Source organism: Rhinolophus hipposideros (assembly GCF_964194185.1).
Source record: "Rhinolophus hipposideros genome assembly, chromosome: 5".
Classification (NCBI taxonomy): Eukaryota; Metazoa; Chordata; class Mammalia; order Chiroptera; family Rhinolophidae; genus Rhinolophus; species Rhinolophus hipposideros.
Window position 1 is genome coordinate 13360585 of NC_138051.1, and position 25261 is coordinate 13385845.

Here is a 25261-nt window from a genome sequence, read left to right on the forward strand (position 1 = left end):
AGAATTTAAATATGCAGCACTCAGGGGAAAGGTAAGAAGTTTTTCTTACTAACTTACCTAAAATAATTAGATGATTATCCACTGTTTTACCTTGCTTCTAATTTCAAAGATTCTCTAAATAGAAACTGTCCTATTAGATTACCATTGAAGTATACATGGTGCATTAAAGAGTTGATTAACATCTAGTATACATGGTGCATTAAAGAGTTGATTAACATCTAGATGATGCTTTTAAAAGACAACCTTTTGGGGAAGATCTTATGGTGAAAAAAACCTAGAGCATTAAAATGTTATATAATAGAATTCGTATTGATTTAGAGACCTCATTTTTCATTGATTTAAAAGAAAACATTAGAATTTGAACACTTTAATGGAGTAAATGGCATTCATATCATTATTTTTTTTTGAATGACTAATGTTGACTTGCTCTCTTCTTTTGTGTCAGAGTCTTATATTAATAATAATTCTGGCCACATTTTGAGATCTGTAGAAATTTGAAATTCTAAGGTAGGTTTGCAATAGTAGTGACTAACTTGATTTTTTCCTTTGGAAAATTTTAATGCTACCATCATATTTCTCCCTTGTGAGCTAATGCTGAGAATAATGATGCAGGCACTATAACAAATATCTTTAGAGATTTTTTTTTTTTGTCATTTGGAGTTTAATTCATTAGCATATTAATTTATATAATTAAATGTTGCAACTAATTCCCTGATAATTTAGCATAAAAGAGTTAAGCTTTATTTTGTAATCAATTGAGATTTCATGCCCAAAACAGTTTGACAGTCTTTTTAAAAGACACATTTTTTAGTTTCGAAGAGTCCTCCAAATTGTGAATTAGTATGGTATTTTGAGATGGCATCACTAAGAGTAGTGGGATTTAATAAAAATAATTTCCCATTTATTTGGAAATAAACATTTCATTTTAAATAATCCAAACCATTTTTAAAGAAAATATTCAACTTCTCAGGGATTAAAGGTAAGTAACTTTTAGCTGAACTTGTCAGAAGCTAATAATCATTTTTTATGAAATATTCATGCCATACTAGATTGTATCTATATAACATCCATCAATCCAAATAGTAAAGACAATTTCTAAAATCACTTATTATGAAGACCAAATTCTGTTAACTTTCCAGGTATTGTGACATCCTGTAAGTCAGTCCTTCTCAGTCTCATTGTCTGATCACCTGCTTTAAAATTACTTGTAAGTGATGTGTGGAGAATGCCAACTATTGAGACACTGTAACTCCACACAGATTTCCTGAAGCATTGGTAAAAGCTAACCATGGACTTATTTCTGAGGTAATTCTTGTTGCGTCCAGGGCAACACGGGCAGTGAGGGTGAGAGAGGCGGTGGCTTGGGTTAAGTTTTTAAGAAAGAAAGAAACAGAGACTTACCACAATTAAATCTCAGAAGGCCAGGGGCCTCACAGTTATGAAAGACCGGAGCCCAGAATTAAGCCGACTGGTGGTTTTTATTGATAAGTATACAAGGGAGTAGCAGTGTTTTTGGCACGGTCTGTGAGACTCATTTATCACATTTTAGAAATAACCCAAACCAATTATGTTGATCATTAAACAGCCAAAGAAGCAGAAAGTCCTTGAGGTGAGATATGTGACTCCCTTCAGGGACATATATCACATGTCGAAATTGTTTTACAGAGCTGAGCAAAGAGAGCTTAATCTTATTGCTCTAAAGACTCTTCTCACAATTAGGTGAGAAGTGAAAGCCAGAGTCAGCAGCAGCTTTTCCCAGGCAGGGGGAAGGGGAGGCAAGGCCCCTTCCCAAATCTTTCTAAGGCAGCTCATGGGGGTCTCCATGGGGTTCCGCCTGGTTTGAGTTGTCCTCCCCCGCCCCCCATGGGGAAGCTTACTCATCACTGGCTGCAAACCTTCTTTTGGAGACTAAATAGAGAGAAATATACAGTCCCAGAAAAGTTTCACAGACTCTTCTTTCCTGAAGGAAAGACACAGGGGGGACAATCGGCTAGGCTGTTGTGTGACAACAATTCTGATGCCCACTGACGTTTGAGAAATGTTTTAGAGACCATTTGGTGTCACTGAATAAAAGTTTGGCTACACTGTACTATTTATTGTTGAATAAAAGAGAGCAGGGAAAGTAATAACACAGCTAGACCATAGAACTAAAATTTAGAATAATCAATTTGCATTATTTCAAATAATCTGCCCATAACCGGATCAGTTATCATCAATTTCATTTACCATGTAAACAAGCAAAGTGACTTATGGATCATAGGATCAGAGATATAAATGACAGTGTATCTGCGTCCAAGTAATACTGATTGCACTTTGTAATTTCTTATACTATGGGCAATTATATCTTAAAAATGACTTCACTCATATGTGGGATATAAAACTGAAAGCAACAAAGGAACAAGACAAACAACTAAAGAAACAAAAACTCATAAACCAAGACAACATTTCAGTGGTTAGCAAAAGGTAAGGGAAGGGAAGTGGTAGAAGGTAAAGAGGGTTAAATATATGATGATGGAAAGAGAACTGACTCTGGGTGGTGAGCAGACAATGTGATATATAGGTGATGTATTATAGAATTGCACACCTGAAACCGATGTAGTACTGTTGACCATTGTCACCCCAATAAATTTAACTGAAAAAAGATGAAATGTATGGTGAAAATAGTAAAAGTGTAGGACAGTGTGACATATATGTTCCCTTTTGCATAAGAAAAGGGGGGTTTAAGAATATGTTCTTGTATTCATACAAACAAGAGATACACCAGAATCTATTCAAAATGATTCCTTGAGGAAGGGGGTGTATAGGGTCAGAAACAGAATGAGACTTCTCACTGTGTACCTCTGATTTTTGAAACATGTGATTATCTAGGAAACATAAATAATCTAGCAAAAATAAATAATTATTTCAAAATGGGAAAAAATTTAAAAAAAATATCATTCTGGTTACTGAGTAGTATGTATTCAAGCATTTGAAAGTGAGTCAATAGAAGAAAACAACAGACCACTACAATTGCATCAGCTTGAAATTATTGGGAAAAATTCCTTTTCTTGAGGCACTTAAAGTAAATTGAGGTGAGATTTACTTACATTTTACAATAGCAATTTATTTCTTCCTCAGTTAATAAAATGAAATGCAAATTAGTACTAATAAAAACAGTGAGTAAAAATCATGATGAAAAAAACATGCAAAAAATACAAATATAAAAAAAAAGTATCAGCTACTTTTAGCTGTTTACAATTGCCAAGAACGTATGGATTAATTCACTTGACTCAAAACCTTTAGTTCAGTCAAAGGTTAAGTGTTAACCTTTGGGAGGAGAGTGTTAAGAAGTTTTTGAAAGGAGGATCTAGGAAGTAATTTGAGTAAGTTAAAGTAATTGTAGAGTAGGCAACAGATAGGAATATAGTGTGAACATTATGCAGTGAATACAGGAGAGAAAATAAATTTTTCTTCCTCGATAAGAGCAAGAGATGGGTGGTTAAGCACCCAAGAATGGTGATTTAAATTTTATGTTATGTAGTATATAATTACATATATATCCCCAGTTTCAAAATTCTAAATGTGTATTGCTATTATTATCAAAGAAACATCTGCATGTTAAAATAACTTCTGGTTACCAATTCCAGTGTGTGAATGGAGTTCCCCAACACTACCAAGCAATTGTCTGGATGCCAGTTGAATGTCTTACAATTCAACTGAATTCTGACCTCGAATCTACCTGAAGATAGCATCAGATGCCACTGTATAAGGGTTTAGTCCTACAAGATTGCACTCGCCTCATCTCCCCACAACTTTAGACACCACTCATCACAAACCTACATTGCCACTTGTACTTTTGACCAATCAGCGACAAACTGGAGATTCCAATGACCTCCTCCAACTCAGGATGCGAATCCCAAATCCAGGTTATTACCTGTCCTGACTGACAGGCTATGGATCAGAGGTTTCCATGACCCCCTCCTTAGGTTCCATTGATTTGCTAGAATGGCTCACAGGACTCAGAAAACTTCTTTACTCACTAGATTAGCAGTTTATTGCAAAAGGATATAACTAAGGAACAGCCAGATGGAAGAGATGCATATGATAAGGTATGAGGAGAGGGTATGGGATGTCCATACTCTCTCCCAGAGCACCTCTCTCCCTAAATCCATACATGTTCACCAACCTGGAAGCTTTCAGAGCCCTGTCCTTCTGGGCCTTTATGGAGGTTTCTTTACCTAGGCATGATTAAATCATTGGCCATTGGTAATTGATTCAACCTCCAGCCCCTCTCCCCTCTCTGGAAGTTGGGAGGGGGAGGGAGTGGGACTGAATGTTACAATGTCTAATCAGATGGTTAGTTCTCCTGGCATCCCACCCCATCTGTAGGTGTGGTCCAAAAGTCCCTTCATTAAAACAACACAAGACAAATTTATTGCTCTCATCACTTAGGAAATTTCCAGGGTTTTAGGAGCTCTCAGCCAGGATTGCAATAAAGACCAAATATATATTTCTTATTATAAATCATGATATCACACATCAAAATGGAAATAACACTTTATACTACTCATCTTTCCCATCACTCTCAGTGTTAATCACCACATTTACAGACACCAATAACTCAGAAACATGCAAATTATTTATAGTCATTTATTTTGGTTTCTCATAGTATATATATCTATTATGCTTATAGTGTATATATTATATCTTGTTTTAAACTAGTTTTAAAACTTGCTGTTTATACATCTATTTACTATCCCAGGAACAAAATTTCCTATGAGAATTAGTAGATTGAATTGATATGAACCACATAGAGGGTCAAAGGTTATCTATTTTCTATTCTCAGTTACCTAAAATATTAAGAAGCATGTAATTCTAATAAATATGTTAAATATGCATAAATATTTATAAACAAATGCAGGTTCTCTGTACTTTTTGTATCTTATTTCAACTTCTCTGTTAGCTGTTATCCTAATCTCATTATAGAAGACTTCCACATCCTCATAGTTGACTCTGAATTTTCCATTTCTCAGTTCTTCCTGTACATAGGTACTGTTGCAACATACATGTATATATAACAAACATATGGCTTGTCTTATATATTCAAAGTTGTATACTGAGCATTGTAGGAGACCCAAAATTGAATAGAACATGGCACCTGATCACAAAGGAATTTCAAGTCTGGTGAGGAAGACACACATTTCTATAAATAACACAAGGGGGCATAAAATTCAGGGCTTGAGGAAGATATTTTCAGTCAATGTGGTAAAGTATAAAAAGTAGTTTCAGGGCTGGCCCAGTGGCTCAGGCGGTTGGAGCTCCATGCTCCTAACTCCAAAGGCTGCCGGTTCGATTCCCACATGGGCCAGTGGGCTCTCAACCACAAGGTTGCCAGTTCAACTCCTCTAGTCCTGCAAGGGATGGTGGGCTCCGCCCCCTGAAACTAAGATTGAACATGGCACCTTGAGCTGAGCTGCCACTGAGCTCCCAGATGGCTCAGTCGGTTGGAGCTCCTCTCAACCACAGGGTTGCCAGTTCGACTCCTGCAAGGGATGGTGGGCTGCGCCCCCCTGCAACTAGAAAATGGCAACTGGACCTGGAGCTGAACTGCGCCCTCCACAACTAAGACTGAAAGGACAACAACTTGACTTGGAAAAAAGTCTTGAAAGTACACACTGTTCCCCAATAAAATCTTTAAAAAAAAAAAAAGTAGTTTCAAAATGGGACCATAATGTCTGGTGGTTCTATAATTGGACTAATAATTTGGGTACACTATTAAATCACACTCATCTTAAATAGCACCACTGTGATGAGCACTTTTTCATCTCTCTTGTTCCAGTGGTCATTGGGTTGTATTGTTCTCTGCTCCCACAGCTATGGTCCCAAATCTCAAACAACGTCAATTCTTATGTAAACGTATGAGTGTTATGGTCTTAATGTCTTATTTCTCCCAAAATTAATATGTCGATATCCCAAGATGTTAATGTTAAGAGGTGGTGGGCCTTTGTGTGGTTAGATCATGAGAGTGGAGCCCTCAGAATGGGATTAGTGCTTTATTAAATAAATTTTATAAATAAATAAATAAATAAATAAATGAAAAATCCTCTAGAGGTATCTCTAGCCCCCTTTATTATATGACGGCACAGAGACAATGTACCAGCTAGGAACATGGAAGAGGGCTTTCACCAGAATGCAACCATATTGATGTCTTGATCTTGAACTTCCCTGCTTCTAGAACTGTGAGCAATAAACTTCTGTTTATCAGCCACCCAGGCTATGATATTTTTGTTAGAACAGCTTGAACAGACTAACACCCTATCTACATTTACCTACAATCTAAATATGAACATGTGAGAGGCCACTGAGTCATTTATTTTTGTATCCTCAGTAGATAGTACCAGCCCAGAACCAATTAAATATTGAACAAATGGTGGCAGAATTGAACAAGTTTGATAAAGGAGTCAGATATTTTGGAATCTTCCCTTTGAAATGAAACAGAGAGCATTTAAGGACAGGCAATTCCCTATGAATATTTTCTAAGCCACTCCACTGAGAAATATTTCAAATAAAAATATTTCCAATCACATTCAATAACATTTTTATACCTAAAATGTTAAATATGATCATTCATGACTCTTAATGCAACAATTTCATTTTCTTGACTCAAGTTGGAAAAATAATTCAGATCCACTTTATTGTTTTCTTATTTTACACTTTTGTACATCATATCCTCGCTAGGAGTCATGAAATATTATATTATGCCCTATCTTTATAAGTACCCCTGATAGTCTTCTTCCTGATAAAGAACAGCAGCAACAACAACAAGAAAAGACAGCTTAGAAACAACTCTTTCAAGGACACCTCATGAGACACAGTTCACCTGCAATGTGTGCAATAATATACTTAGAGTATTTATTGCTGGCTTTTACCTATATTCACATATAAATTATGCTACAAAAGTTTGTGAATTATTTATGCATATCGATAGATTATACATTCTTTTGGAAAGCATTATAGTTTTAATTCTTTTGTGGTCTCTTTTAATTTTTATGTTAGTACTCAGTTCAAGGGCAAATAGAGTTGTTTATGACCCACCTTACTAATATTTATAGAGAAAAAATAATCTTTGCTGGTGATTTGATTAGATGGCATTTGGAAATGCTGGGCTGTGGGAGCTGGCTCCTAGCGGTTGGTAATACATTAATGAAAGAGAGGGTGGCATATAAATTAGTTGATAATATTTAGGTAGGAAATGGATGTTAGGACTTAAAATGAAATTTCACTCAGGAGGTCAAGAATGAATGATTAGGGTTAGTAAACAATTTCAGAAAAGAAGTCAATGATAGTTTGGATTGGAAGCAAGTGAAATAGACGTGACATATTTACACCTACTAAATGAGCCTAGAGAACTCAAATAAATGCATGCAGTTAACAAGTATAGATATCAGATTTATAGTATTGAAAAACATTCTAAAACAATCACATCATCGAGACTAAAACAATCGTAACTTTTAGATACCAGCAAACAATGTCCCAGCAGACATTGACAGAATTGAAGACAGAAATACACAGTTCTACAATAATAGTTGGAGACTTCAATAAACCAATTTCAATAACGAATAAAACTGACTTTACAGTAGCAAAAAGGATATAGGAGAATACTAAGAACAATTGTACACCTAGGATTATAGGAGAATACTAGGAACAATTGTGTATCTAATAAATTAGATAGCCTAAATAAAACTGACAAATTCTTAGAATCACACAAATTACCTAAACTTAGTCAAGAGAAAATATAAAATCTCAACAGACCTATTACAATAAAGAAATTGAATCAATTAATCCAAAATCTCCCCCAAAAGAAACCAAATGAGTTCACTGATGAATTCTACTAAACACTTAAATAATCCATACCAATTCTTCTCAAACTCTTCTTACTTGATACCAAAGCTAGATAAAGCCATCAAAGGAAACAAATCAATACACTGGTATCCATTGTGTATAGAGTTGCAAAATCCTTAACAATGTTTTATCAAAATAAATGAAATGTCATATTACAAGAAGTATGCACCAGGACCATGTGGGATTTATACTAGAAATGCAGAAATTCAATTAATGAAATAGAAACAAAACAAACAAACAAAAAACACTTCATCATTATAATTGACACAAATTAAAGCATTTGAAAAAAATCCAACATCCTTTCATGATAAAAACACCCAGAAAACTAGGAACAGAAGGGAACTTTCTCAATAAGATAAAGCTCAGTTTTAAAAAGATCTACAGTCTACATCATATTCATCTAGAAAGACTGAAACCTTTGCTCTAAGATCAAAAACAAGACAAGGATGACAATTTTTACCACTGCCATTCAATATTGTACAGGAATTTCTAGCCAGCGCAATTATACAAGTAAGGGAAATAAAAACCATCCAAATATAAAAAGAAGTAAACTATTTCTATTTACAGATGACATGATTCTATATGAAGGACTCCCAAAGAATTCACAAAAAAAGCTGCAAGAGCTAATAAATAAATTCAACCATGTAGCAGGGCACATGGTTAACACCCAGAAGTCAGGTGTGTGTGTGTGTGTGTGTGTGTGTGTGTGTGTGTGTGTGTGTGTTAGTTAAATACCAGCAATGAAGGATTTCCGGTCAAGATGGCAGAGAATGTAAGCACTGTGACCACCTCCTCTCAGGACCACATCAATTAAAACTAAACTACTGAACAACCATTACTGAGAATCTCCTGAAGTCTAGCTGAACCAAAGCCCTGCAACTAAGGACATACAGAAAAAGCCACCTGGAGACGGCTAGGAGAGGCAGAGATGCGGGAATGGACTAGTCCCACACCTGTGGATAACCATTAAAAATTGAGGAAAATATCTCAGCAGCAGAGGTCCCCATCTGAGAAGCAAGGAGTCCCAGGCCCTCCCCAGCAAGGGTTCCAGTGCCAGGGAGAGAAGTCCCCATAATTTCTGGCTGTGAAAACCAGCAGAGATTGTGGTTGAGAGACACAGAGGGAGGTTGCACTCCCATGTGCTCCTCTTAAAGGAACTGCCCACTTACTCGCTGAAGGATTCACTCTGAACTCCAGCTCTGAAGCAGCAGCTCCAAAGGCGCCAGGGTCGTATGGGAGGAACTCAATTGGCTGGCCTCAGGAAGAGGACTGGAGGGGTAGCTTTCTCCCAGATGGAGGAGCTGATGGAAGTCATTATTTCTTGTTTGAGTCCTCCCTACTCCCAGCGTGCAGACATAGGCAGATGCCATATCTGAGTCTCCATCAAACTGGCTATCACCTTTCATCTCCTCAGCCCTACTGATTCCCTAAGACCATGCCACACCTAACTTCCAGCACACCAAGGCCACTTTCAATGGCTTTTCCATATAAACAGCCTGCATTTGGCTCATGTTGCAGATATTCCTAAAATCTCTCAAAGATTCACAGAACACAAACAAGCAGCATCTGCATTCTGCATCTCCCATACCTCTGGCTGAGCAGCTCTAAGCCCAGAACTAGTAATAGCTGGCCTTGGCTCATGGCTTGGGCTCTCAAGGCACCTCCAAGCACAGCGTGGGCAGTGGCCATCTCTGGATTGCTTTATCGCTCATCCCAGGTGGTCCCAGGCAGGGCACAGACTGCTGCTGAACTTGGCCTGCAGCAGGATCCCTCCCAAGAGGCACTGGGGCTGGGAGGTTCAGTGGCTACTTCAGACTAGGCTGGAGCATCACCCAGCCACTTCGAAAGACAACACACCCCAAGGACAGGCTGGACAGGCACCAGAGCTCTGCTAAAGCAAATCCTGATCTGTAGGGTCAGCCCCTGTACAATATCTCCTCCACTGGAGTCACAGACAGTCCTCATAACCAATCAGCCTGAGGGTCAATCTCTCCCATTGACATACAAACAGCAATCAAGACTCAATACAACAGGAGGGCACACACAGCCCACATAAGGGACAAACCTGAGGCACTCAGCTCAAGTGACCAGGGAGATTGCATCACTGTGCCCCACAGAACATCTACTACATAAGGGCACCTACTACATAAGACTGGCAGGCATAGCAGGAGTACATAAAAACAAACACAGGTGGTAGCTAAAATGGAGAGACAAAAACACTTCCCAAATAAAAGAACAGGAGAAATCTGCAAAAAAAGAACTAAACAAAATGGAGACAAGCAATCTATCAGACACAGAGTTCCAAACGCTGGTTATAAGGATGTTCAAGGATCTCAGGGAGAACTTCAACAAAAAAGAAGAGAAACACAGAAATGGAGATATAAAACAGTCAGAAATAGAAACTATAATAATTGAAATGAAGAATACGTTAGAGGGAAACAACTGTAGATTAAATGAAGTAGAGGATAAAGTCAGAGATTTAGAAGGTAAAGTAGCAAAAAATAATCAATCAGAATAGCAAAAAGAAAAAAAAAAGAATCCAAAAAAGTGAGGATAGTATAAGGGGCTTCTGGGACAACATCAAACACACCAACATTCTTATCATAGGGGTACCAGGAGGAGAAGAGAGAAAGCAAGGAATTGAAAACCTATTTGAAGAAATTGTGATTGAAAACTTCCCTAACCTGCTGAAGGAAATAGACATACAAGCCCAAGGAGCACAGAGTCCTAAACAAGATGAACCCAAACAGGCCCACATCAAGACACATCATACTAAAATACCAAAGGTTAAAGACAAAGAGAGAATCTTTAAAACATTTACCTACAAGGGAGCTCATAGATATTGTACATCTAAAATAATAAATTTGGAGCTTTACCTCAAGTCTTATTCAAAAATTTACTCCAAATGGATCAATCGCCTAAATATAAGACCTAATATCATAAAACTCTAAAAGGAAAACATAGGGGTAATTTTTTGATGACCTTGGATTGGGCAAAAATGTCATAATATAATGTCAAAAGCAAAAACAAAATAAGAAATACGTAATTGGTCATCATAAAAATTAAACATTTTTGTTCATTGAAGTATAATATCAAGAAAATGAAAAGATAACCTATAGAATGGGAGAAAATATTTGCAAATGATATATCTGAAAAGGGTTTAATACATAAAATATGAAGAGGGTGCCAAAATATGTATACAAACTTTAAGAAAGGAAATAACTATTAAAATTGTAATACTGTATACTGATAACAGAAGATGAATAGAAGTCACGTTTGACTTCTGCAATTACAAGAGGTGTTCAAAGTGGTTACCATCAGCATCCAGACACTTCTGATTATGGCGAACTACTGATTGAGCAACATTGACCAAAGTGTCCACTTTTATACACTTTTTGGCACCCCCGGTATATAAAACACCTTCAACTCAATAATAGACAATCTAATTTTAAAATGGGCAAAGTACTTGAGTTACCAATTCTCCAAAGAAGATATACAAATGGCCAATAAGTACATGAAAAGATCAGTATCATCAGTGACTAAGAAACTGCCAATCTATACTACAATGAGATAATTCACACCTACTAGGATCACTGGTAAAAAATTGAAAATGATAAATGTGGAGAAATTGGAACGCTTGCACACTTGCCCATTTCTGGAGTGAATGTAAAATGGTGTAGCTACAGTGGAAAATAATTTGGCAGTTGCTCAAAAAATTCAACAAAAAATTACCATATGATCTAGCAATTCTACTCCTCAGTCTATCGCCAAAAGAATTGAAAACTGAAACAAATACGTATATCGGTATACCAGTGTTAATTTTATCAGTATTCTTTGTACCCAAAAGGTGGAAACACAAGTGCTCATCAAAAGATGAATAAATAAACAAAATGTGCCATATACAGAGGGTGCCAAAAATGTATACACATTTTAAGAAAGGAAAACTGTATTAAAATTGTAATATTCAATACATACTGATAACAAAAGATGAATGCAAGTCACATTTGACTTCTGCAATTATAAGAGGTGCTCAAAGTGGTTACCATCAGCGACCTGACCCTTATGATTACTGTGAACTACTGCTTGAGCAACTTTGACCAAAGTGCCCACTTGTATACCTTTTTTGGCACCCCTAGTATATGCAATGGGATATTATTCAGCCACAAAATTAAAGTTGCAATACATGCTTGAACATGGATAATCCTTGGAAACTGGTTAGTGGAATAAGCTGGACACAAAAAGACAAATATTGTCTGATCCCACTTATATGAAATTTTGTTCAATTTGTCCCCTTTTAGTCACCATAAGCATTTATCCATGCATGTGCAGACCTACGCATATGTAGACAAGATTGCTCCGGGGTATTAGAGTTATCACAAAACAGAATGAAGCCAATTGTCCAAGGTCGCAAATTAACTATATTTCAACTCAAATCTGTAACTTCTGTTTCAATCATGCATTACATATACCTGAGAATGTTTGAATGTGAGTATGTGTGTGCGTGCACACATGCACCTCCGTATGTTTACATTGTTGTCTAGTGTAGTTAGGCTCCTGAATAGATTCCAAGTACCATCTAACGGCTGGCATTCTGTAACCTCTTTTTGGTTGGTTGGCTATTTATAACTGTGTAAAAGATGTAAACTGGTTAATAGAGTAATATAAATTTCTTAAAAGACAGTTTTCTGGCTTTTTAACTTTACTTTAAAAAAATTTAACATACATCATTACTTTTAATAATTGATAACTACCAGAATTGTTGATGAACAGAAATAAAATCTCTAATGTTTTAGAGACTTTTACTTTGATTGTCCCTTATTAATAACAGTGTTACTAACACTTCTAATTGAATTTACTATTTATCACCAAGTGCAGTGATTAGTTTGTATGCATTTTCAAATTTTACAATTATTTCTCCTGTAAGACTACGGAAGTATAGAGTGAGCAAATAGCCAAATTCACTCAGCCCTCAAGTTGGAACTCAGGCCTGCTTGACTCCAAGACCAGCTTACATGCTCGGCTTGTCTACCACTTAAATACGACCCTATTAACACGGATTAGCCATCAAAAATATTTTACTCCTTTTTATGCTGGTGTTAAAGAAGTGTGCTTTATTGACCCTGAAATTGTGCAAAATTGGAGAGATGGGTACTGATGATGAAACACAAGGCCTGAAATTATTAAAACACCATTGCCCTGGCTTTCCAGAAAAGCAATGAATAAATCTGCATTTATTATAATATGCCTACCTTGATGCTTTCTGAAGTTCCACTAGGAAAACAGATTCCTTACCACTGTCCGTCTTACACTGAGGCATAATGTTTCTGTAATGCTGTTTGAACAGCTGCACTGCTCACCTATAGAAGTGGACGCACTTCAGTCATGGAAGGAGTAGTTCCAATATTATAAAGCAATTTGTGATTCCTTAAGGTTTTTGCACTACATAAACATAACACAGTCTTAGTTCTTGCAATCATCATTTCACCATTCATACTTGAAATAATTGATATATCTACAAATCAGGCAATGTGCAAATTAAGTCATAGTAAAACATTTATTTGTTAAAGTGATATAGTTATTCAAGATTCTACAGTCTTAAATCATGGATGGCAATGGAACATGGATTGATACAGAACTCGATGCCAATGTAGGCTTTTTTCTTTCCTTCTTTTAAAAAAAAATACTTGTGGCCAGAATTAAAAACAATTTGGTTTTAAAAGGGGATGGACCATGATCTATCTGATGGAGCCAGTTCCGCGGGCATCAGAGACTTCTGCTTTGGCTCCTGTGGACAATTTCTTCTAGGACACCAGTTCAACAATTAGTCTTTGTGAACGGAAACATTTTTGAATTTTATCCAGTAAAAATATCAGTGGCAACTGTTTTCAGGAGAGAGAGAAGTGGTGCTCTTCAGATTAACTCCAGCCTCTGAAATGAAAGTGAAAAAAAAGGAAGAAAGAAAAAAGGAAGGGAGGGAGGGAGGGAAGGAGGGAGGGAGGGAGGAAGGGAGGAAGGAAGGAAAGAAGGAAGGAAGGAAGGAAGGAAGGAAGGAAGGAAGGAAGGAAGGAAGGAAGGAAGGAAGGAAGGACAGAAAGACATAGCTAATAAGATCATTGTGCTAGAAATCTAGAAGTTCTTAAACTGTAAGAACTCAGGCAGAAGTTTCTTGCTAAAAATATAAAACACCTCCCTGAAAACAACTTAGACATGCACCTTAGCACTTAAAATGATGCTTGGTAATTTCCAATTGGTGAATATGTAAAATAATTTTATTTTAAAAAAGAATCTAAATGTATTAAGCCTGAATAGTTACGCAAGTCAAAGCCAAATTGTGAAATGGCATTGTCCCTTGCTTTGGTGTTCCATATTTACATAATCAAGATAAAAAATATAATGATTTTATTCGGTAATGTATGGCTTTTAAATTTTAAAAAGTATTCACACTGCTTTTTAAAATATGAATATGAACCTATGAAATCAAATTTATTCATTACAAATAAAACCTAAGTGTTCTCTATGTTTTTATATATTCTGCTGGGAGTTTTGTATCATATTAAAATTTTAGCAAATTTAATTATATATTTAATGATAGTGCAAATAATTATTGATCTTCAATAATTTCTTCCCCCACAGAATAAAATGTGAAAACTGATAGTAATTCAAAAGCAAGGGTATTCCATAGTTAACATGATATTGGAATAATATAAAAATATTTTAAAATATTTACATATGTTAATGTATCACATATGATACTTCTATAATAAAATCTTAAGAATAATAAACTATAAAAATGTTTTTCTTCTAATATGAGTTCTCATTACTTAGTACTAAGTACTGGAATTAAGATATGTCATAGACTATCCTAGAAGAAGGTAGAAAATAATTTTTGAGAAATACACAATTTCATACATATAAAATATAAGTAATTTTTCTGTCTCCCATTCAAAAACAAGTACATGTTTATAATTTGGGGTTATAAAATGCATGGCACAAATGAGTCATGAACCATACAGTCTTAGTTATCTACTGAATATTCTATATCAAAATGCTGATATAGAACATATTGAGATAACTTGATGAAATTATTAAAGTATTTTATTGTTATTTCGATAACTTTATGCGATAAAGGTAGATGAAATACTGTAGAGATATTTTATTTAAGAGCATATTTCAAAATACTTGATAATCTGAATAAGTGAAGTTACATTTGGAACAATGAGTAATTTTTTAGAATTACTACACAAAAAATTTACATCATGTTTGAGGATTGTTAATAGGTAATAGATGTGTATACTATTTGTAGAAAATAATTACCTTGGAAACTACTGAAAAATAGATATCACTATCATACTTCACCTGGAATATTCTAAGAAAATTATTGCAAAATCACTTTAAATTACAATGGGATATATCTAAATTCCTCCCTGTTGGGATCATGACAGAGCTTATTTTGATGAAATTGGATATCAACATGTTTTTGTTAATTTCTTTTTATATTTCTAATAATATGTTCCCTTTGATAGAAAAAAGATGTAATTGCATTATATCAAATTTCAAGATTCAGTAAGTAGTTATGTTGAAAAGACTGACCATCCATACCTAGAAGAAAAATATAATGGATCATATAACTAGTTTGACTTTGGAAATAATAAATCCTTTCAGAATACAAACTTTATTTTAATATCAACTGGATTCTATAAGCTGACATAAATAATTTTTATTCTATTTCACATTACATAATATTATTAACAAATTTTGGAATTACGATTTATACAAACGCTGTTAATTTTGAACATTAGGATATAGCAATCAGTTTTGGGAACGATGACGTTATTAGGCTGCTCTGAAGCTAGTACCATTATTGAAATGATGAAACAATATCAAGCTGAATAAAACCTTGTATGTAGGATACTGAAAATAATACTTTTTACTTTATTTATCAATAGACAAACTCTGACAATGAGTTCATAAATATCTAAACATGGAACAGAAAATTATAAGAGCATCACAAAGAGAAAAAAGGACTAATAATTATGCAAAAATTTTACAAGAACTGACGATGAATTTGGGGTCAGCTCAGAATATTTTGGTAATGGTTCTCATTTAACAGTGAAAGGATATCATGGGAAACACTGAGACAGTCTTATTAAAAGTACTACAAATAAAAGAGTAAATTAAAGCTACCTCAGCATTAAGAGAAGGAAAAATGTTGTTACACTGAAAGGATTGTGGGAAATGCTGTTACTGCCCTTACTCAGAACGTAATTGCGAACAATGAAAACTTTTTATCTCATATAGTTAGGATATCTAACAAAGAATGAGATGATTTTTAAAGGTCACTGATGACACTATGGTCCAATTTTTCTTCTTTCAGATTTTCTGAAATGTTCAAATATGTCAAAAAGTGTTTTAATTATAAAAATAGTTGTTTTCTACATATGTGCCTATTTTATTACTTTTAGTTATTAAAAATTCACTTGAAGGGAATATCACTAAAAAGACCTACAGATATTTTATATTGGTCATTTTTCTTGGGAAAAAAAATGGAGAGATATCTGGATCATATACACATATTTGCTTGGCCATTTATGTGTTTTTATTCATGCATTTTTCTTATCCATGTATTTATTCCCTTATTCCATGTATTTTTCTGTGTTTTCCCATAGTTATTTAAATGTTGCTGTTTATATTCAACATTACTTTTTATTCACATATATTAGTGGTTTCTCTAAAAGAACTATAATCACTTTATGGTTATTGCATCTGTAGCAGAGATTTGATGACAAAGTTAAAACATTTAAAATACCTTGATTGATGCTGTAACAACATAATCAGAAGCCAAAAATATTAAAATTGGGAAGCAATTATTTTAAAGGCTGGTGCAAGCAATCACAAATAAGCAATATTTCTTGTGCATACTTACACATACACACAACATATACATATTTTGTTGTTGGTTTGAATACAGCCAATACTTTATAAGAAATTTCACTTTAGGTGTTTTCGGTATAAATGAAAACTAGTCAACTATTCTATTTTAACTGCCAAACATGGCATAGCAATTGTTTTACCAGGTTCATTTTAAGCAAAGAAATATTTTAAAAAACAAGGTAAATTTATACGGAACTGCCAGTTTACTAGTAGAGTATCACTAATTTTATCAATAATTTGCTTTTGCTCTCAATTCATCTCAGTGTGATTAGAATCCTAAGATTTATTATAGAAGTATTACATGTGATACATTAAACTATTTTAAGCCTTCTCTATGTCTATACACATACAGGAAGGGTTTTAAGGAAGAAAATTGACATAAGGTGTATTTTGGCTAACAGAAATGAAATAAATATATTTACTCTTCACCCTTGGGGGGGCAAATGATCTTAGCAGATACTTGAGTATGAAAAAGAATACCTAAGGCACTGACTAGATGAAACCTTTCTGCTCTTTCCGAACCTTCCTATTAAAGCTTGATGTTATGTTAAGGAGTGCGGTATACTCAATTTAATATTATTGCCTTGGAAAAAATTTTCACATCTTGAGAAAGGAATGAGTTTTATTTTTTCGTTGTCTTTTTTCTTTTTCTTTTTTAGCTTACTTTTACCATCTATATACATAGGAAGCATATAATTTCAATATACTGCAATGGGTAGTATAGAAATTTCTGGAAAATGTATTTTGACTCTGGGTAGGAAAAAAAACATGTTATCATCTTGAAGAAAATACACACTTAAACTAAAATTTTATATTACCCTCTCTCAAAAAAGGAGCGAAGAAGCTGAGAGCATAAGCAATCTCTGCCAACTCTCTTCCTCACTTCATTCACACACAGTAAAGTGCTGCTAACATGTGGAAAGCCATGAGAAGACTCACAGCACACAGGTCACAGGCTCTTCAAAGAGGCATCACTGTGTGGTTGTGCTGACAGCTGGAGAAATGATAGGACTGCTAGAGCAGAAACCATTTACCAATTACCAAGAATAGTTACACTGAGGTCATATGGTGACTTAAATGTGATAATAGATATATAGCAAGGGGTTTGCTAACAAGTGAATGATGTATTCCACGTAATTTTGTTACAATTATTCTTTGCTCCTGGATTTATATTTCTTGCTAATGCAAGAAAAAGGAAATAGCCAGAGCATGAAAGGAAGTTTCTATAACATGATAACAATAGTCATTTCTTTGATAAATAAAACTAAGAAAGACTCAACATAAGGTTTTTAAAAAGTTGACATTTTTCACCTGTATATGAGGTGTGATCAAAAGATAACAATGAACGTTTAAATTAAAAAAAAATATTACAGTGAAAGATACAATGTCATTTATCCCCCTCAAAATATCCTGCCTCACTTCGAACAGACTTATCCCATCATTCTTTCTACTTTCTGAAACAGTTCTGAAAGGCTTCTTTTGTGAGTGTCTGTAGTGCACTATCCTGTCTGCCTCAATGTCCTGAATCAATTCAAATGTTTACCTTTCATGGTCATTTTGTCTTCGGGGAGGAGCCAGAAGTCACACTGTTCCAGATCCAGTGAATAAGGTGGATGAGGACACACTGTAACGTTTCTATTTGACAGAACATGCCATGTACCAGAAGCGATGTGTGATCACAAAATACAGTGACTGCTGTTCTGATCACTGTGCTGCCAAGTGCCCTCCAAAGGAAAGGCAGGGATCTTCACTATGGGAAGTGGCATGTTAAAATTCAGTAACAGAGTGTGACAAGTTTCAACTTGTTTGGTCAGTCGGGTATGAGCTACGGTTGAGAGAAAGTGTGTTTCAAAGTGTACTGTAAATCATCCTCCATCATGACAACACTCCATGTCACACATCGCTTCTGGTATACAGCAATTCTTTCAAATATAAAGATTATGGTGTGTCCTCATCCACCTTATTCACCAGATCTGGCACCATGTGACTTCTGGCTCTTTCCCAAAGTCAAAATGATTCAGGACATCGAGAAAGTGCATGACCAAGCAACTAAAGACACTCACGAAAGAGGACTTCCAGAATTGCTTCAGAAAGTGGCAAGAACAATGGGATAAGTGTGTTTGAAGTCAGGGGGAGTATTTGAGGGGAATTAATGGTAATGTGTCTTTTACTATAATCTTTTTATTAAAAATCCACTGTATTATTTGATCACACTTTGTACATTAAAATGTGACCACACCTTGTACATGTAAATTTAATACAACATACGCACACACACACAAAAACACACAAATTTACTACAAGTACAAATGAATTACTGAAAGATTACACACTGATTTTTAGTATTTGGGTCTGGGTATTGGATCATGACAGATTTATGTTTACTCTTTTATTTTAACTATATTTTTCAAAGTTTCTTTAATACTATTAGTTAAGGACAAAAAAAGTCATTATTATAAATTTTAAGGACATATCACATTGGCAAACCTTGTGCTACCTCTGGTAGTACATAAACTCCCAAGGACGGAGGTTATCTTTCTCTAAATTTGACCTCTAACAATGTGCTAAAATAAATACGTAAACACAATAAGATGTAACATGATCTATGAAATGTAAATATTTTGGAAATTACTTTAATTGTCAATTGAAAAATGGCTCAGATTGACTCTCCTGCTTCCAAATCTTTATAGACTATTTTAGCATCATTCTTGATCATGCTTCTGATAGATTAACCATTTACTGCTTAATACATTTCTAAAGATATCCTAACTTTCAGAACAGATTGATGTCCAAAGTGAAAAGATAAATGAATTTTTTTAAATAAAAGGGGATAAGGGGATAAGGGGATAAGGGATGGAAAGTGTGTGTGTGTGTGTGTGTGTGTGAGAGAGAGAGAGAGAGAGAGAGAGAGAGAGAGAGAGAGAGAGAGAGAGAGAGAGAGAGAGAGAAAGAGAGACAGATTAAGATTGAAAAAGGGAAGAAGGGGGTGGTGGTAACACAAGCACCTTCATGCAGGTCAGTTCATACACAAAGTAAAACACAAAGTATGTGCCAGACACTGTGTTATTGATAGTTTCCAGTGAGCCATCTGTTCATTTTTTGCAACATAGGAATGGAGTCCTAAATGCAGCAAAGAAATGAGGCAGGAAAAAACATTTTGTTCGATTTGGGAATGGGATTCATTCCATTTATATTGGGATTATAGGGGAATCCCCTGAATGATTGTCCAAGTAATTGTTATCTTTTCCATACAAAATGTTAAAAATCAAGACCCTATTTTTACAACCAAGAAATAAAACAATGGCCTTTTTTAGAACTTTTAAAACCAGAATATTTTTTCTGTGCCAAACTTTTAAGCAAATGTCTGATTATCCTAGCTGTTTTAACATATTGTTAAAATGCTGTTCTTCTCTGAAAACATACTTTCCAATCCAATTAAAATGTAGGAATCAAATACTCACTTGAAAGTCAACAACAACAACAACAACAACAACAACAAAAATAGAACAAGAAGAAGAAAAGAGTAATTGGTCACTGACAAAAGGAACACCATGAATATTTCATGGGTAGTCTTTTGTTCCCTTTTTATAGCAGCTACATTCATTTTAGATAACAGTGAAACATTTCTCTGCTCCTCCACTTTCAATGAAGTATAATGTTTCATCTCAGCTCCTATTAGGATGTGGAGGTCAAGGATAGGAGTGACTATATTCTTACTAAGCTGCTGTCTTCACATTGGGAAGTATTTTAAAAACACACATCATATCATGCATGAGTCTGAGAGTATTCGTTTTTTCTTACATTATGAATCAGAAATGTTCAATTAACTGTAAATACATCTAAGTCTAGAAATTGTTAACTCACTTAACTGAACTGAATTTGTCTTTACTGTTGACACTGTTTCAATTAAAAATTTCAATAAGTTACATAAATTAGTAAGACAAAAATTAAAAATTCATTTATAGAAGAATATACCCTTTTAAAGTGCTGAAGTATGTGACAGATAACAAGAATCTCACCTGTGTTTCCTGGGCAATCTGGTCAACATTAGTCAGCAAAGCATCTGGGAATAAAATTTTCAGTGTCATGAACAATTCATTTTTTTAAAAATCAGACCCTAACACACTTTTTACTGAAATCTTCATAAGATTTCTCTTAACAAAGATTTATCTAGATTTTTTTTAAAAAAACTTACCAGTTCTTGAGATAATTGCAATTTACTTTTACAATACTTTACAGTTCTCTATGGCTACTTCCGCATACATAATAGCATAAAGGTTGACTTGTTTAAAATATTACTATATTTACTAAAATGAGTACTTATCAATATGGAATGCACTTTTTCTGTAAGACTTCAACAAGAGAATAAGGCTGGTATTATTTTTCCCTTATCAATGTGAACATTTCAACAACAGAGCTGGATTTGATCAACAAGAAAAGATACATCACGGAAAAAAGAATCCAACTTAGGAAATGTAGTTTTACCATATTCACCACACAGAGTATAGAACAATCATTTACAATATAAGCCATTATTCAATAACTCTCAAAACAATAGCATATTTTACCAAGTACCCTTATATAAAACAGTAATGTTCTAAATGCAAACATTCTGCCTTCAAATGTCCATCTGTATGTTCCAATTGGCTATGACTGTTTAGTACCTTTATATAGCCTTGCATAGCACACATTCTGTTTATTTCAAAATGTCCTTTTTGAAGCAAATATTTCTACTTGTCATTAAGAAATGAAACAATTAAAAGAAAAATTTAGGTATCACAGGAAAAAATTATTTCTCGGCATTCACAGATGAGTGTGATGAGAATAGTACAAAACACTTTCTTATAAAATCTTCAGCACAAATAGGCATATAAATTTACAATGGCCTCTGGAGACTAGGTTTTACATCTCCAGCTTATTGAAAGCAATAATAAGACATGTTCACATTATACAGGAAAAAAGAAAGATTAGGAAATTACATTATGGTAGAGTCAACATAGTATATTTAATAAGTCCCTTCACGTTACTGGAATAATTATTTATTGGACATAGTTTGGAACAGAATCACAGTGTTTCTCTAGCTCATATTTCAGACAAGATTAAAGGTGCATCTACTTCAAAACACAAAATTAAAGGGATTTCATAGCTTTTCCCTGAATGTACTTGAAAATGACTTTTTTGTTGTTTTTAAAATTCATGAACATAATAGTGACCTATGTAAAAAGAATGGATGAAATCAGACAAGTTGTAGAAATGGTTATCATTAGGAGGTTTGGAAAAATCAATTTGTATTAAAGGGTTTATATTTCATTGTAGTCTGATAATTAACAAGTATAGTTTGTACAGTTGTTCTGGAATAAGTTCTCTTTAGCCAGTCCATTTAAATCTAATATTGTTACATTAATTACAGTCCATGTTGCAAGACACAAAATTATGATTTTAATTAATTTTATAACTGTACATATTAATATATCTATATTACTTAAATAGATTTTTAACTTATGTAGATATATAAATGTGTATACTATATGAATTTTATCCGATGGTAAATTCAGATCCTAAATTTTGATTTTGAAATAGCTGAGCAAAATCAGAAGACAACGGTACACTGATAATTTTTTATGCTATTTGTAATATTTGACAAAATTTCAGAGTTTTAACATTACCTTAAGTAGGTAATCTCATACTTAAATATACTCCCAGTTACAAACTCCTACTTTTTATGTCCCACTTCATATAACACCACAATTTTAGGATGACTCGATTGCAGGAATATTTACCATTCTTTCTATATCAAGTGATCATCTGTACTACTTCAGAAAGGATTGTTTGTTTCAAAAACAAACAAACAAACAAAAAAGACAAAATTGATTCTATTTGTAGTCTTATTATGTATTAACCCAGCATGAGCAGGAAAGGATTGAGTAATCTAAGAGACAGAGCTCTGAAATTATTATAAATGTCATTCATTAATTTTGATTATTTTTTCTTTGCTCTATGAAATTTAAAAAATGAGATATTTCTTATCCATAAATTTAACACAACTAATGTTTAACTCACAAAAATCTTAAGGTAAATTATTATTGTCATTATCATCATCAACCGAGGAGGATAAGATAAATATCCTTTTCTCATCCAATACATCTCTATGCTTAAGTTCTTTCCCCAAAACATTTCACACATACTCACACACAGAAACATCCACATACATGGTTAAAGTGCAAAGACTGGCCAGTGAGACACAAGGGAAGCCTGAAAAAGGGGAAGGGTATAGATAGTCTTCATTCTAATATAAATGAACACTGCTTTCTTAGCAGTATAAAAATTCAACTGGAATTCTGCCACATCAAGAAAAACATGGACTCCTACCTGCAGTCTTTGAAAAACACCCCATTTACCTTCACAATTTTATGTACAAAGAGATGCTTTATGTTTTGGAATGTTTTTTAGCTATTGGCATTTTAAAGATTGTTTTTAAGTTTATTATTCTGAATAAACAAGGGGTAAATACTAAAATTTAGGAATTCAAAGGCAATTGATGTAAACTTTGTGATAAATATTGTTATTTTTTTTAGATTAATAAATGGCATATTTAGTGCATTTCAGTATTAATACATGCAAATAAAATAAATTAAAATTTAGTTTGGGGAAAAAAAAACTTGAGTGCTTTAAAGTGAAGTAGAAAATGCTTTACAAAAAAAGATTTAAAAAAAGATTCTTATAGACAGATGGAATGTGTTTATGGTTGTTTTTTTTTTTTTATTCCTTAAGTTCTTGTGAAGAAAGTATGTATCATTCAGTAGTAGATTTGTCATATTTATAGATGGCTTACAATAATTCAAAAACTTACATTCCAAAACATTTAAAATATATCTACAAAACAGCTAAAATCAAATGTCTAAAAGCATAAAATAGCTTACTGTCCACCTCAACTAACTACATTTAATGGTTGAAAAAATGCAGCAAATAAATTGGCCACAGCAAGGGTGTTATTGTACCTAACTTAAATTATTGTATTCAATGTATTTCTGTACTAATCTATTTGTAGACTAAAAATAAATAATATTCATCAAACCTATCTCTGTTTCCCCTTAGAATTTAAGGCAGCTTTGGCTGCTTCATTATCCCTTTATGACACTTAGATACAGACCCACTTTAATAATAGCTTGAAATTTTCAAATTGGGGATAATTATCCAAAAGAAACAAAAAACAACACAGGAACACATATATTTTTTTAAAAAGTTTGAAATAAATCTCTGTAAATATATTGTTAGTTTGCTTTATATTGAACAAGTTGAAACTATGGTGTAAAATGACTAAAAATCAAAGAAAAATATTTATGAATAAGGAAGAAAAAACAATATATATAACCTATATATAGTCACCAACAACAAACAGCAAACCATATGCTTTGGACTATATATATATATATATATATATATATATATATATATATATATATATATATATGTGTATGTATGTGATATTTGGGTCACAAATCTCCACTGTCTTAATTAATAAAAATTCTTATTACTGCACCTTCCTCATGGCCTCATTCATTTACTTATTTATGTATCCATTCACTCATTCATCTGCCTGAGTAAATATTGTGTTTTGGACATTATACCAGGTACCTTCAATCACCCCACAACCTCCCCATTGATTTATTTTTCAGTCACTTTGCACTGAAACAGCCCTGAGTAAAAAAAAAAAAAAAAAAAAAAAAAAAAAAAACTCTTTTCATACACTTATAAACAAAAACAAAAAACTTTTGAATCTCGACAGGCCAATCATTTGTGATGTCTCAAAAAATAAACTTTTTGAAGACAGTAACACATGACTTCTTATCATGGCTAAGAACAAGTGTTGAAGGCTTTGGTTAACACACCCTGAACGTGGTCTTGTAAAAGTAATAAAAATTTAAACGGCTTCAATGGCTTTAGTCAAACAACAAATTTCACATGGTTAGATATTGTAGATTTCCAAGTGTTTATGAGAAATAAAATATATTTAAATAAAGTTTAATTTGAAACATAAACAGGAAACTGATTTTTAAAAATACAGGCAACTACAAAATAAAAAATTCATTAATCATTAGCTTGGAGTAAATATGCTAAGTTGTTGCCTATGTTGCATGAGTTCAGAGCCCCTTGCTCACAATCTTCATAATGCCAGAGATTTCTTCTTTGGGGATTCATTTCTTTAAGACTCAAAAGCTTTTATATATTCATGATTTTTAAATACCATGTAGGTGAAAACTAGGAAAGAGGAAAGTAAAATAATTTTGTCAATCAGCACCTCATGGGGAATTAAATAATTAATGCTAATGTCAAATGTTTAGCTGCATTAAAGCATTATTACAGAAAGACAAATACCATATAATCTCACTTATATGTGGGAATCTCAAAACAAACCAAACAAACCCAAGCTCATAGATACAGAGAACAG

General features: G+C 33.8%; 1 protein-coding gene across 1 annotated transcript in view; it reads right to left on the minus strand.

The window, feature by feature from the left end:
• Positions 1-13421: 13421 nt before the first annotated feature.
• Positions 13422-25261, minus strand: part of LRFN5 (leucine rich repeat and fibronectin type III domain containing 5) — a 268366-nt gene continuing 256526 nt past the window's right edge. Inside the window, exons 5-6 of the mRNA XM_081047498.1 lie at positions 20832-20875; positions 13422-13809 (exon numbers count right to left, since the gene is read on the minus strand). Coding sequence (XP_080903624.1) covers positions 13792-13809; positions 20832-20875 — 62 coding nt within the window. The 3' untranslated portion in view covers positions 13422-13791. The remainder of the gene's footprint in view (positions 13810-20831; positions 20876-25261) is intronic.